The 13,526-nt window shown below is 60.4% G+C and overlaps 1 protein-coding gene across 1 annotated transcript in view; it reads right to left on the bottom strand.

The window, feature by feature from the left end:
• PIK3R5 (phosphoinositide-3-kinase regulatory subunit 5) overlaps nt 1-13,526 on the bottom strand; it is a 34,032-nt gene that overhangs the window by 4,180 nt on the left and 16,326 nt on the right. The window contains exons 4-18 of the mRNA XM_069032714.1: nt 13,345-13,445; nt 12,010-12,078; nt 11,206-11,344; nt 8,286-8,355; nt 7,498-7,672; nt 6,845-6,998; nt 6,300-6,383; nt 4,967-5,723; nt 4,743-4,893; nt 4,506-4,631; nt 4,166-4,291; nt 3,275-3,368; nt 1,948-2,024; nt 1,447-1,540; nt 18-100 (exon numbers count right to left, since the gene is read on the bottom strand). Of these exons, the coding sequence (XP_068888815.1) occupies nt 18-100; nt 1,447-1,540; nt 1,948-2,024; nt 3,275-3,368; nt 4,166-4,291; nt 4,506-4,631; nt 4,743-4,893; nt 4,967-5,723; nt 6,300-6,383; nt 6,845-6,998; nt 7,498-7,672; nt 8,286-8,355; nt 11,206-11,344; nt 12,010-12,078; nt 13,345-13,445 (2,300 nt within the window). The remainder of the gene's footprint in view (nt 1-17; nt 101-1,446; nt 1,541-1,947; nt 2,025-3,274; nt 3,369-4,165; nt 4,292-4,505; nt 4,632-4,742; nt 4,894-4,966; nt 5,724-6,299; nt 6,384-6,844; nt 6,999-7,497; nt 7,673-8,285; nt 8,356-11,205; nt 11,345-12,009; nt 12,079-13,344; nt 13,446-13,526) is intronic.

Here is a 13,526-nt window from a genome sequence, read left to right as displayed (position 1 = left end):
TCCAGGACTGGAGTTACCTGATTGAAACTTTTCTTGGATTTGGAGTTCTGCCTCTTGACCACCTCGGTCATGGTTAGGTTGAGACATTCTGTCTTCGAGGCTGCAGCAGAAGGAAACTGCCATGAGCTGGGGCTCTGCAGGGAACCCAAGGGGTCCCTGCACCTCTCAGAGCATCCCAGAACTGGGGCTCCAGCAGGATCCCACTGCTGGGGGGATGCAGTGCAGTCCGAATTCCTTCCCCTCGTGCTCAATGCATGGAAAGCACCAGGGACACAGAGAAATGTCCTCTGGAATTCCAGCTGCTTTCCAAACACGGCAGGAGAGGACATTTAACCACCTTGGGCTGCAAACAGGGGAAAACCATTGCCCATCATCGTGAGGAAAGTCTGGCTGTCCCAGCGTGGCCTCTCCTGAGCCCACCTGGAGATGCCTCCTCACGCCTGGAATCGCAGTGACATCCTGTGGTCAAACGGGAGAACCAACGGAGCCAAGCCCGGGGATCAGATTCCTCTTGGAAGGAAGGACATTCATGGAGAGGTTTCCCCCCAGAGAGGAGCTGAGGACACCCCTGATGCAAACCCTGAACTGGAGCAGGAACAGCCAACTCAACATTTAGAGGGGGTGAGAAACCAATTCCTGATGCTTTTCTCCCAGGATTGGCTGCACGGCTCCATGGATGGGCAGGGACAGGAGGGACAGGAGGGAGCTCCATGGAGCATGCAGGGATGCCTCCTGCTGGGTACACCACCATTCCCCTGTTCATCCTGCTGACAAACACCTGCCAGGCACACGAGGAAAAAGGAACCAAACCCCCTCAGTCTCCTCAGAACCCGATGTGCCTGGTGGCCAAAGCAGCAGCTCTTACACGAGAACGAACCAAATACACACAGGGACCAAGAGCCTTGGAGCTTTTCAGAGGCTCAAAGCTTGATTAATTGGAAACCTGGTTAGGAAAAAGGCTCCTGAGGCCAAGGCAGGTGGCTGGAGGCTGCATCTGAGCTGCAGGAAGGGAACCAAGCTGGAGCAGCAGCTCAGGAAGGGGCTGCTGCCATCCTGCTCAGCTGCAGGACAGGCACCTGGCCCTTGGCCCTGCTTCATTTAGCAACAGCTTCACCTGTTGCTCCTCCTTGCTAAATAAGGGTTGCTCTGGAAAGCATCCCTCTCCAGTGACCATCCCGGTGTTTGGGCCATCCCAGCCCCATCCCTAGTGGATGTTTTTCCAGCTGGAAGCTTTAGGACAGTGGGACACGACATGTCCTTTGTTCCTGATGTGGTCCTAAGGACAGCCAAGGACTGCAGTACAGCCCAGGGGACATCAGGCACCTCCCACGTGCCTCCTGCACTCACACCTCCCTCACTTGCTCCAGCCAGAATTCCACACTGTTCCCCTGCTCCACCAGCGCCTCCCCCCTTCCCCGGGCACAGCCCCAGGACCCCGGTACCCACCAAGCTCCTCGTGCTTCCTGCAGGCCTTGCTGAGGTTGACAGACGTGCAGACCTTCTCCACGTCATTCCAGTGGCTCCTGCCGCTGGCAGCTGTCTGCAGGGAGCAGCCAGAGCCCAGGGGAGAGAAGCACAGAACCATTCAAGCTTGGGAAAGACCTTTAAGGTCAAGTCTAACCCTAAATCTAACCCTGCCAAGTCCTTAAGCACTGCATCTACATCTTTTAAGCATCCCCAGGGATGGTGACTCCACCACTGCCCTGGACAGCGGTGCCAGGGCTAGAAAACCCTTTCAGTGAATATTCTCTAATATCCAACCTAAACTTCCTGTGGTGCAGCTCGAGGCCGTTCCCTCTCCTCCTGTCCCTGTTCCCTGGGCCACTCCTGGTGCTCCAGCCCCTTCTCCTTCCCCGGACACGCTCCAGCCCATCAGTGTCCTCCTTGCCATGAGTGTCCCAGAGCTGTCCCCAGCACTGGAGGCGCCCCAGCAGTGCCAGCACACACCTTGCTGTACGCAATCTGTAGTGTCAGTGGGATTGCTTCCCTGTCTCCATCTATTCCCAGCCTTTTGCTGCCTGGACCTGCAGGGAACAAGGAGCAAATGTCACACAGGGCCTTTTTATCCCCAGCCTTCCCTGGCTGCTGGTACAGCAGCACAGCCAGGACCTGCAGAAAGGGGGGAAAGGGTTTGCTGAGCACAGCTGTGGGGTAAAAAGGCAAAAAAAAAAAAGATAAAAGGCGGCTTAAAAGCTGCAGAAAGCAAAGAATCCAGAGAGGAATTACAACACAAAACCAGTCTGCAGAACTGAGAGTGGCTCTGGCTGAGCCGGTGCAGAGGGGTCAGAGCTCCGGGAAAACACAGAGCAACCACGAGGCCACGGTGCTCTCCCTACTCCTGTTTGCTCAGGCAGACTTCTGCCCACGTTAAATTAGCCCTGGAACACCGGGCCTGACACTTCCGAACTGGTTTCTTCCCCCCCAGATAATTTTTTATTGTGAAGTGGTGCCAGAGGAGCCAAGGGGAAAACATCGGAGTCAGCACCGGCAGCTTCATGAGCTGGAGGGAAGAGCTCTTTGCCCGAGCCTGATTTTGGGGGAGTGGGGTGGGGACACTTCACACGGGGGTGTTTTGTGGGCTCTGTTTAGAAGGACAAGGCGAGCTCACACCAAAGCTGAAGAACGTGCTCGGGTGCAGTAGTGGGGGTTGGCCATGAGGTGTCTGTGTGAGCCGCACTTCAGAGCATCCCGCCCCGGGTACCCGCGAGGAACTGCAGCCAGATGTTCCTGCCACTGCTTCTGCTCTCTGAATATCACTAATGTTATAAATTCGTAACCTAAAAGTACATAAATTGCACGCAGAGGGCTCCAAGAACACACACAAACCTGGCTTTGCCCAGCAGACTGAGGAAATGGAATGAGGGGTTTTTATAAATGACACTTTTGGACAAAGCACAAAGAGAAAGCAGCAAAAAGGAAAGATAAAGGGCTGCATTTGGCAGGTGCTGATGAGAGGAAGGAAACAGGCTTGAAGGTGTTTTATTGTAAATTCATTCTAAAGAGCAGCGCGATCAATCAGGCACTGCCATGGTTTTGCTCCAAAGGGAATACAGCACTGGGATGTTTCGCTCCCAAACCAGTGAGGAGCTGCCTGGATCCTCGCTCAGCCTGGCCCAGACCCCTCCTGCAGCCCAGGCTCCCCCTCCCTTCCCTTCCCTTCCCTTCCCTTCCCTTCCCTTCCCTTCCCTTCCCTTCCCTTCCCTTCCCTTCCCTTCCCTTCCCGCTGCGGTTTCAGACCCTCAGCAGGTCAGGGGGTGCAGAAGCAGCTACAGACCTGAGGCCTTGATGGCCCTGGTGGCTGCTGAGTGCCCCAGCTCCAGGGAGTGGATGAAGACCTCAGTCCTCTTCTCTCCCCCAATGAAGGTGAGCTGCCAGGGGGACAAGAGGGGACATTTGGGGGTGAGGGGGCCCAGCCATGCCAGGCAGCCTTCATCCCTCTCACTCCCTCCCACAGGACACGGGTCAGTTTGGGAAAATCCTTCCATGTTTTCAAAGCACCTTTCAGCAGCTGCTTGGGGTGGCGCCCGCCTTTAGCTGGACTTCAGATTGTTTGAACAGACCCCCAAAATAACCCAAACCCCTCACGTTCACTTACAGCTCCACAGCCCACCGGAAAAAAACCCCACAATGAGCCAACAGCAGGGTCTGGGAATTGCTTTGGGAGTACAAATCCCTGGAAGAGCAGCAGCTCTGCTCACCAAGCCCTGCTGCAGCTGTCCTGAGCCACAGCCCCAAAGGAGGGGTTGCAGCCCCAAACTCAACCTTCCCCACCACATCTGCCCCAGGCTCACCACGGGGTGTGGAAAACTCGCCCCATGGAGGGGCTCGGTTTGGGAAGCAGAGCTCTGGAGAGATCCCAGCAACATGAACAACCTGGCAGCACTGACAGGCACTGCCTTGTGCCACGGGGAAGGGTACCGGGCTGGAAAACGGCTCGTGGCACTTCACGGTCTGGGCAGCACCTGGATGCCCTCAGTCCCTGAGCCAGGAGCATCAGCCAGGGCACCACGGACAGCCAGGGGACGAGAGGGGACCGAGCTCTGCCTCAGCAGCACGTGGTGGCTGTGCCACACCCCCGGGGCTTCACAGGCAGCTCCTAACAGATGGCACAGGCAGAACCACCCCCCTTGTCCCTCGCCAGGCTGGGGCTGAGCCCTGTGCCCACCTCGGTCTGGTAGAGCTGCAGCAGCACGGGGCGCGTGGCGAAGCGGCAGTAGTACAGGATCATGTCTGCCAGGATGGGCAGCTGCTCCTGGGAGTCCTCCTGGGGCTCAGCCTCGGGCTTGGCACACTGCGGTGGCAGAACGGGTCAGAAACGTGACGGGGCAGGTGGCACCTCCAGCCACAACTGCCCACCCCACCCCACCGGGGCCAGAAACCTCCTGCTGACCACCAGGAGCCCCATCTCCATCCATGTCCATGTAGCACAGCAGAAGGTTCTCCAAAGAGCTCCCCGGTTCCCTGGGCACGGGGCACACCCCGCCCTGCCCCTGGCACACACGCACCTGGCACAGGACGTCCATGGGCAGGTTCATCAGCCCCAGGACGTTGCGCTCGTACCAGGGGTCCAGCAGGCCGATGTAGTGGGAGATGTCGTTGGTGCTGCTCTCCATCCCAGCCAGGGAAGGGTCCTGAAACCGGATGCTGGGGTCACCTCGGGGTCCACCTCAGCCTGCCCCACGTCACACAGCACCCCTGGGCCAAGCTGAGCCCCGGTGACACCATGGGGAGGGGACACCCACCTGTGCCCGGGGCGAGGGGTCCCCCAGGGACGGCGAGGGGTGATGATGCATCTGCGGGGTCGAGGGAGCCACGCAGCTCCTCTTCACGGGGACGTAGAAAAACTGCAGCCTGAAGTACCGTGTCAGGGAGGGGCAGGAGCTCTCCTTGAGCCTGCGGAGGTGCAGAGGCTGAGCAGAGCACCCCGGCGGGGCGAGGCACCCGCAGCCAGCCCACCCCGGCTCACCTGAGGTCGCTGTAGGCGCGGGCCACCTTGCCCGAGATGCGGTCGGAGCCGAACACCACGACGCGGAGCGTGGCCACCTTGGCCTCCTCGTCATAGCTGAGGAAGGGGCGGCGGGGCAGCCCGAGGGGCCGGGGGGCGAGCGGGGCGTCCCCGCGCTGGCCCGGGCCGTGCTGCGGCAGCGAGAGCGCGCGGCGGGAGTGCGCGGGGACGCGCGGCTGCGCCGGGGACGCGCACAGGCTCTCGGAGCGCCGCAGCGACAGCGAGCACGGCCCCGGGCAGTGCCGCGGCTCCCGCCGCAGCACCAGCTGGCTCTTGCTCTTGAACAGTTTGTAGAGCCTGTTGGTCAGCGACTGCCGGCACCTGGGGGCCTTGTCCGCCTTCGGCTCCGTCCTGCCCGCCGTGTCCAGGGAGCTCTCGTCGCTGTCCTCGGCGTAGCCGCTGTCCATGCAGTCCTTCAGGCTGGACACGAACGACTTCAGGGACTTCCTGGAGACCACGGTCAGCTCGGAGATGGAGTCCTTGGATGAGGTGAAGAGGGACACCCGCGAGGGCCTGGAGCCCTCCTCGGACAGCACCGAGTACACAGAGTCACTGGAGATGGCACAGAGCGGGGCCAGCAGCGAGTCCTGCTCGGGGGAGCCGCCGTCGGTCTCCACATCCTCTTCCTCCTCCTCTTCCTCCTCATCCTCCTCCTCGTTCTCCGAGGCCAGGGGCTCAGCAGCGCTGCACTCCTTGCTGAGGACATCGTTGAGGATGTCTGAAAGCAACCAGAGGGAGAAGGTGTCTCCAGCAGAGCCACTGCAAACGCGGTGACCCCAGACCCCACCGCCACTCCTCGTGGCCAAAGCTCTCCTCCCTCCTGGTGTCAAATAAGGAGCTGGAAACCTCCTCCCCAATGTTTTTAGGTTTCCACAAAAGGCTCAGGTGCAATGCAAAGCAAGATGTGTTTCTCTCCCCAAGGTTGTGGTTGGGTTCTCCAAAGGCAAACTCCAGCTGGGCTTTTGCTTCCTTCCCCCCCAGCTTTCACCACACCCTCACGTCTGATCCAGGTTTAACCAGAGGGCAGGAGCAAAGCCAAGCCTTTGGCTGATCAAACCCCAAACTGAGCCACCCTGGCTCCCTGTCAGGGCTGGAATTCACTGCAAAGCCTGAGCCAGAGCTCTGCTCCCGCTTGTTGCGGCCAGCAGGGAACGAACACAGAGCCCGCCCAGGAGCAGACAAGGTTCTTCCAGGAATGGGGAAGAGGGAGACACCAGCTCAGCACAAGGGGAACCTTCTACTTCTCCAAAACTGCTGGGCCCAGCCCAGAGCTCAGCAAAGGCCCCCGACTCACCGAAGTTGTCCTGGTCCCAGCTGTAGGTGTAGCAGCGAGCGGGGGGGATGGGGATGGGGTGGAGCTTGCGGGGCTGGGCCTCGCCTGGGGAGAGAGGAGGGACACGAGTTGGTTTGCGGGGGCCCCCTGTGCCACCCCTGCCGGCTCTCCTGGCCTGGGAGGTGCCACCCACCCCCTGCATGTTTTGGGCAGCCCAGGCCCTGCAGAGCTCCGATGGGGCTGTCCTTAGCCCCAAACACGTGCGGTTGGGAGGAGGGGACACTCCACACCTTTACGAGCCACCAGATGCCACGGCTACCATCTGATCGAACGCTCTCATCTCCCCCTAAGTTGTTCAAAGGCTGGACAATTCGCTTTGTTGCTGTTTTACTGAAACCCTTTGTGGCTCACGGTGTGGTTACTCACCAGGACCTGGGGCGGTGCTTTTTTATTGCAGCTGTCGCCCTTGGCTGAGACTGCAAAACCACTCCCCACTGCTGCTGCTGCTGCTGCGGGGCTGAGCTGGCAGCAAACCCTGGGGAAGGGAAGGATGGGGGGATGCTCACCTGTGATGGCAGGAAAGGAGGCGGCCCCGGCGATGTCGCGCAGCACGGTCTGGAGCCGCTCCCGGGCCAGCGCGGGGTCACTGCTGGCGGCCGCCGCCTCCTGCGCATCGGCAGCGCTGGCGTAGAGCTCCAAGAGCTCCTCCAGGGGCTTGGACTGCAGAGCAGAGCCAGGGGGAGACATTCAGGGGGTCCCTCCACTGAGGCAGCACACGGGCAGCATCACTAACGGGGTGACTCTCTCCCCTCCACTACCCCCATCCCCTCAAGACCCCCCCAGACTTTTCCGAAGAAAATCAAAATGTTGTTGAAAACACCCCAGGGGTTTCCTTCATTACTTTTTGCCTCTGCCCCAAGTGTTTCTCTGCTCAAACACTTTTGCTGATTTTCAAGTCTGGGGGCCCTTCCTCTCTCCCCTTCAGGATGGGAAAGGAGTGACGGGGTGAAAGGGGAGTGAGCCCCCTGCACACACTTCGCCAAACACCTCAGATCTCAGATTTAACCCGAGAAGGGAAAGATGTTTATTTTTCCTCCCAGAAGCATTATCAAAACTCTTTTCCTTTGCCAAGCCAGCCCTATTTTGGGTACAAAATCCAGCAGCCAAGTGCCCTGAACTGCTCCCGTGGCACCCCAGGGTGGGCACTGCCCCAGCCCACCTTGAGGAGGGGGTGCAGCCTGTCCAGGTCGCAGCAGGTGCCGAAGTTGGCCTGGTAGAGGTGCTCGAGGAGCAGCACCAGCGTGGAGTGCTGGGGGGGCTCGCTGGAGCTCAGCTTCTCGGCGATGGACAGGAACTCGCTCTGCACCTCCGAGCGGTTCAGCAGCAGCACCGTCCTGGGGACAGGGACACCAGTCAGGCCAGGACACCGAGCCCAGGCAGGGCTCCAGCCCAGCAGCCACTTGGCCTCACTGGACACGAGTGACACCACAACATCTCCCCCTGAGGGTGCAGCGCAGAGGAGGAGCTTTAAGGATGGCACAGGTCTGCTTCCCAGCCTCATTTCCCTATTTACAAATGAGGATGGCGGGGAAAGGTTCAGCCCTCGAGTGAGGTGCAAAGTCTGACTGCTCAGAGCTGCAAGGCTTTCCCTCCTCGCTGCTCTGGGGCTGGGATGAACTCGCTTCTGGCTCCTGTCAGGGTGGTGGCTCCCAAATTAATGGATCACGGCATCTCCCAGCTGTTCTCCAACATGTGCTGAGATCAGCAGCTCCCTGGGGAGGAGACTTTGCCTTCCCCACATCTCAGCCGGCACAGGGAGCACCGGCACAGGGAGCCCACAGACCCCCATCCCAAGCCTCTGGAAATGCCCCAGCCGCTCTCCTCACCCTTCCCACAGCTCAGCCTGGCTTTCCAGCCCTCCTCCCCAGCCCCTGGGACATGCTGCAGCAGTGCCAGCCCATGGGGATGCCACAGGGAGCCCCCAGCAATGCCCGTGGCCACACTTACACCGTGGAGCTCTGGTAGTTCTTCACAGGCAGCCCCTGCTCCGTCCTCACCAGCCTCTGGAAAGTGATCCCTGGGGAGAGAGCAGAGGAGTGAGGCTCAGAGTCCCCGCGGGCTGCTCAGCTCAGCGGCACTGAGCTGGCTCTGCCCCCAGGGCAGTCCTGAGCTGGCAGAGCCCCTGCCTGCAGTGGGAATGGCAGCACCAAGAGTCCTCCAAGAGTGGGGACAAGGGACAGCCACCGAGTGAGGGGGCCAGTCCAGGAGTGGGGGAGCTCGGGAAGGAAAGGGTAAAATCCCAGAGTGATGGGAAATCACCCACAGGATGGGACAGGAGAACTGCTCCAGCCCCAGTTCCTCCTGCCCCACTGCTTGAGTGGGACGGGAATTCCATGGATGACATTTAGCAGCTTCTCCCACTTGCTTTAGCCCCACACAGCCTGGATGTCACACAGGGCTGGCAGGGCACTGCCACCTCCCCTCCCGCAGGGCTGGAGCCCAGGCTGATCCAGCAGGAGGGAGGCTGCTGTGGGCAGCCATGCCCTGGATGCCTCTCTGGGACTGTCCCCAGGACACCAGGTGACATCAGATGGATCTGGGCTGGGTGGCAACAGCAGAGCCCTGTCACCCCAACCAGCAGGACAGGGCCACAGCTTGGGAAAACCTTATGGCATCAGCAGGATCCAGCCCCCTTATCCATGCAGGCAGCCACATCCCACCCAGCTCAGCACCCTTGGGGGGCCCAGCACCCACAGGGGCCCACCCTGACCCACAGAGTCAGGACAGCAGTGACCCCTCCTGCAGAGGCACAGCCCCTGCGTGCAGATCAAAGCCTTGGCACTCCTGGCAAATATTGACAGTGGCTCATTCTCCGTCAACCTTTACCCTCATCCCAATAAAAAGCTTTGGCCTCAGCTCCCAGCAGGGCAGGGGGCCGTGCAGCAAGCCTAGAACAGCCTGGAGGGTCCTGGCATCTGAGCAGCAGGGGACACAGCCTCACTGGTTCTGGAGAGGGATTCCCAAACCCCACAGCCAACGCCTCCCACATGGTACCTTTGGCAGGGGGAGGAAATCCACTCTGCTGTGGGAGGGGAAAAGCTTTGGGACCAAAGTCCCCCCTCACACAGCCTGGGGCACGGGGGATGGCACAAGAACGGGGTGCAGCAACCCCCACCCAGCACCGGAGCTCTCCAGAGTGTGTGAAGCACAGCCCTGAGCAGGGGCACAGCAACAAATGACCAGGAGGGAGCTGGGGAGCCCCACAAGTGTCCCCATGTCCCCGTGGCCCTGCAGCTCTGAGCTGGACACAGCAGGAGCCCAGCCAGACCCTGTGTGGTGGCCGTGGCCATTTGTGCTGGGGGTAAAGCAGCCAGCCCAGAGCTCCCGCTGCACAGGTGGGGGTGTTCCCATCTTTTTGTTCCTTTGAAAGCACCTTCCATCCCATCTCCAAGCTCCCATCTCCCAGGGATCGCTGCCCTGACAGAGACCCTGCATTTCACATCCCCCAGGGCTCCCCAAAGCAGCTTCCCAGCTTGAGGAAGTGGGGAACACCCCCAGCCTCAGCCACATCCCCCTCCCAGGCCTCCCAAGCCCTGCCCAGGATTAAACACGGGCTGCAATGTGCTCTGTGTGATAACAGCTCTTCAAAAGCCCCCAAAAGGCAGGGAGATTAGGAAAAAGGGCTTTGAGAAATAATTGGAAGAGCTGTTCCATTGGGAACCACAGGACATCTGCAAGGAGTCCTTAATTAAGAGGAGTACTGGTGCTGCCCCTGGATGTGCCCAGAGCTGGGTCACAAGGAGCGTCTGGGCTGGAAAGAACAATCCAGGGAGTCCCTCAGCCCCATGGAAATCTCCATGGAAGAGCAGGCTCGGAGGCTCCAGCCACCCTGATGCCCATGAATGGCCCCCCTGTTGTCCCCCCACTGCACCACTGAGCACCTCGGACAAAGGCCAGGCTGGGGGAGCAGCCAGCACGTGCTCTGCTGGGGAAAAGACCCTCCAGGCTGAAACCCAGCCAGGAAATCTTGACCCAGCTGGCTAATTGCCTCTGATCAGGCTGGGAGGGCCCGGGATGCTCCATGCACTCAGGGCACCCACCAGACACCATCCTGCCCTGCTCCTGCAGAGGAATCCAGTCTCACCCTGTGCTGGAGCACCCAGGAACGCCATCCTGAGGGAGGATGGAGGGCAGGCTCCTGACCCCTGGAAAAGCTGAGCTTTGGGATGGACACTGCGCTCCCAGAATTCAGGAAGCAAGGGGAGAACGAGACCGGAGCAGCAGGGGGACAAACCCTGGGGCAGGGGTGGGTTTGGGGTTGGCAAACCCCGGGGCAGGGCCGGGTTTGGGTGCCTGCAGACCCCGGGGCAGGGCTGGGTTTGGGTGCCTGCAGACCCCGGGGCAGGGCTGGGTTTGGGTGCCTGCAGACCCCAGGCAGGGCCGGGTTTGGGTGCCTGCAGACCCCAGGCAGGGCCGGGTTTGGGTGCCTGCAGACCCCAGGCAGGGCCGGGTTTGGGTGCCTGCAGACCCCAGGCAGGGCCGGGTTTGGGTGCCTGCAGACCCCAGGCAGGGCCGGGTTTGGGTGCCTGCAGACCCCAGGCAGGGCTGGGTTTGGGTGCCTGCAGACCCGGGGCAGGGCCGGGTTTGGGTGCCTGCAGACCCCGGGCAGGGCAGGGCTGGGTTTGGGAGCCTGCAGACCCCGGGCAGGGCAGGGCTGGGTTTGGGTGCCTGCAGACCCCAGGCAGGGCTGGGTTTGGGTGCCTGCAGACCCCAGGCAGGGCTGGGTTTGGGTGCCTGCAGACCCCAGGGCAGGGCTGGGTTTGAGTGCCTGCAGACCCCGGGGCAGGGCTGGGTTTGGGTGCTTGCAGACCCCGGGCAGGGCTGGGTTTGGGTGCCTGCAGACCCCGGGCAGGGCAGGGCCGCTCACCTGGCGCCTTCAGCTCGTTGCTGATGAAGGTGAGCAGCTCCCGGAAGGTGTCACAGTAGGGCACGGGCCAGGTCAGGAAGCTGTGGTAGACCCTGGCAGCTTTCAGGAGCAGCTCAGAGCCGGGTGGGAGGTGAGGAGCCTGCGGGGACAGGGACAGGAGGTCAGAGAGGAGCAAAGACCCCGAGAGCTGTGTGAGAACTGCAGGGCTTAGGCAGGAAGTGGCAGCAGGAGCAGCAAAGCAGAGGTCCCCCTGTGCCACCCCATCTCCTCCCACGGAAGGGCCACAGGATCCCCGGTGGGCACAGCTCCAAGGAGCTCCTTCCCAACCTCCCCAAGCTCGGCTGACATGCCCAAGCCCAAGCAGAAATTCCTTTTTGAGCCCCACAAGCTGTCCGGATGAATTGCACACAGCCTGTGCGGATCTGGCAGCAATGATTTCCTCAGGATAACGACGCATTGTGCTGGTAATAATAATAATAATAAAAGTATTTCCTGGGAAGGCTCTGCTCCTTTCCATTCACATTGCCCATGTATTTTGCCCAACTATAAAGCGTAATGAATAAAATTCCCCTTCATTGTCCGTCTCCCTTTCTGATTAGCCCAGCCTTAAAAAAATAGCTTCAAACCCCTGAAGTTCATTTTCTTTGTCTCTCAACTTGTGCAATGATCCTGATCCCTATGGGTTCCTACAGAATCTTTCTTTCTGGGATGAACTGATGAAAGCAGACTGGGATGTTCCAGCCAAAGCCCCCCGATTCTGGTCCTGCCCCGGGCTGGGATCGGTGCAGCAGCCTCAGCACTTACGTAGAGCACGGCGGAGTAGAAAAGCAGGGCCAGAGGCGTCACCAGGTCGTAGTCACACCTCTCCTGCACCTGCGGGAAAAGCCCGAGGGCACAGGGGTGAGCTGCCGGCCAGAAGCATCGCCCAAAATATCCCCGGAGGTGCCGGGAGACTCCAGCCCCCAGCCCCCCCATCCCATCAGCACGGCCGGGAGATTCCCTCATCTCCACGGGCAAGATTCCCTCATCTCCATGGGAAAACCGCCCCCAAAGCCCCCCTAACCCCCAGCGTGGGACAGGCAGAGCAGCACAACCTCCTGCTCTGTCTTCTCCCGGGTCTGGCCAAGCACCCAACCCTTTGATGCTCCTGATCCTTGAAATTCCATGGAAGTGGCTCAGAGCTGCAGGCAGCTGGGGAAGCTGGGCAGCACGGTGGAATCCAGGGGATGGAATCCCAGCCTTTATTCCAGGGAACAGCCAGCAGAACGCTCTCTCTGAGGGCTCAAGGAGACACTTGCAGATGATCTCCTCTTTGAGCTCAGCCCAAAGTGCAATAAAGCCTCACCTAAACCCTCCTGTACCAAACCCCTCTCTGCACCCAGAGCAGTTCCAGCCAGTAAAAGAATATAAACATAAATAACCTCGACTGCTCTCAGCTCCACAGCCTCTTTCCCAAGAAATGGAAGCCAGAATTTGCCCTCTCGCATGAATCCCAGCGCTGGGGATTTGGGAAACACACCCCCATTTCCTGCCACAGCGAGGGATTCCTCCAAGGCCCTCCTGGCCACAGCCCAGGATGACCCTGCTTGACCAGTGATGCCTCGAGCTCCCCCAGCACACGATGGGACCGTGGCAGGTCCATCTGATTGTCCCTGCTCTGCTTTGTCCCCTCGCTGTGACCCCACTGCCACCTGCCAGGCTGCTGTGCAGTGCAGATCCTGACCGTGCTCGCCAGCGTCCCAGCCCTGCAGGAAACCCGGCAGAGCCCCAGCGATGTTTCCACCAAAAACAACAGGAAATTTTCCATTTGCTCGGCTGTGGAGCCAGGAGAGGGCTGAGGAAGGCTGGAGGATCTGCACAGCCCCTGCGTGGGGCCGAGCAGCGCTTTGGGGGATCAAAACCCATCCCTGGGGATCTGCAGAGCTGCCCAAACAATGGATACGGGCTTTTCATCACGGGACCTGCGCCCACCAGAGCTCTGGACCTGCTGACCCAGCCCCACCCGACCCCAAGCACTGGGCCCAGCAATATCCTATGACCCAAAATCCCCCACCCAGCGTTGCCAAAGCCCATCCTGAGCAAGCCCCGGAGCTGCCGACGCCTCAGGGGCTGCAGCTCCCCCCGACAGCCCCCACTCACCTCTTTGGTCTTGCCCAGGATCTTCTCCACCAGGATGAGGTAGTTACCGGCGTCCCGGCTCACCAGCTCCTGCAGGCTCCAGCAGTTCAGGCACAGCCCAGCTGTGGGGACAGAGCAGTGGTCACTCACAGAGCAGTGGGCACTCACAGAGCAATGGGCACTCACAGAGCCGTGGGCACTCA

This window comes from Aphelocoma coerulescens, chromosome 18 (assembly GCF_041296385.1).
Source record: "Aphelocoma coerulescens isolate FSJ_1873_10779 chromosome 18, UR_Acoe_1.0, whole genome shotgun sequence".
Classification (NCBI taxonomy): domain Eukaryota; kingdom Metazoa; phylum Chordata; class Aves; order Passeriformes; family Corvidae; genus Aphelocoma; species Aphelocoma coerulescens.
Note: the sequence above shows the minus strand (reverse complement) of the source record. Positions and strands in the feature narration are given on the sequence as shown.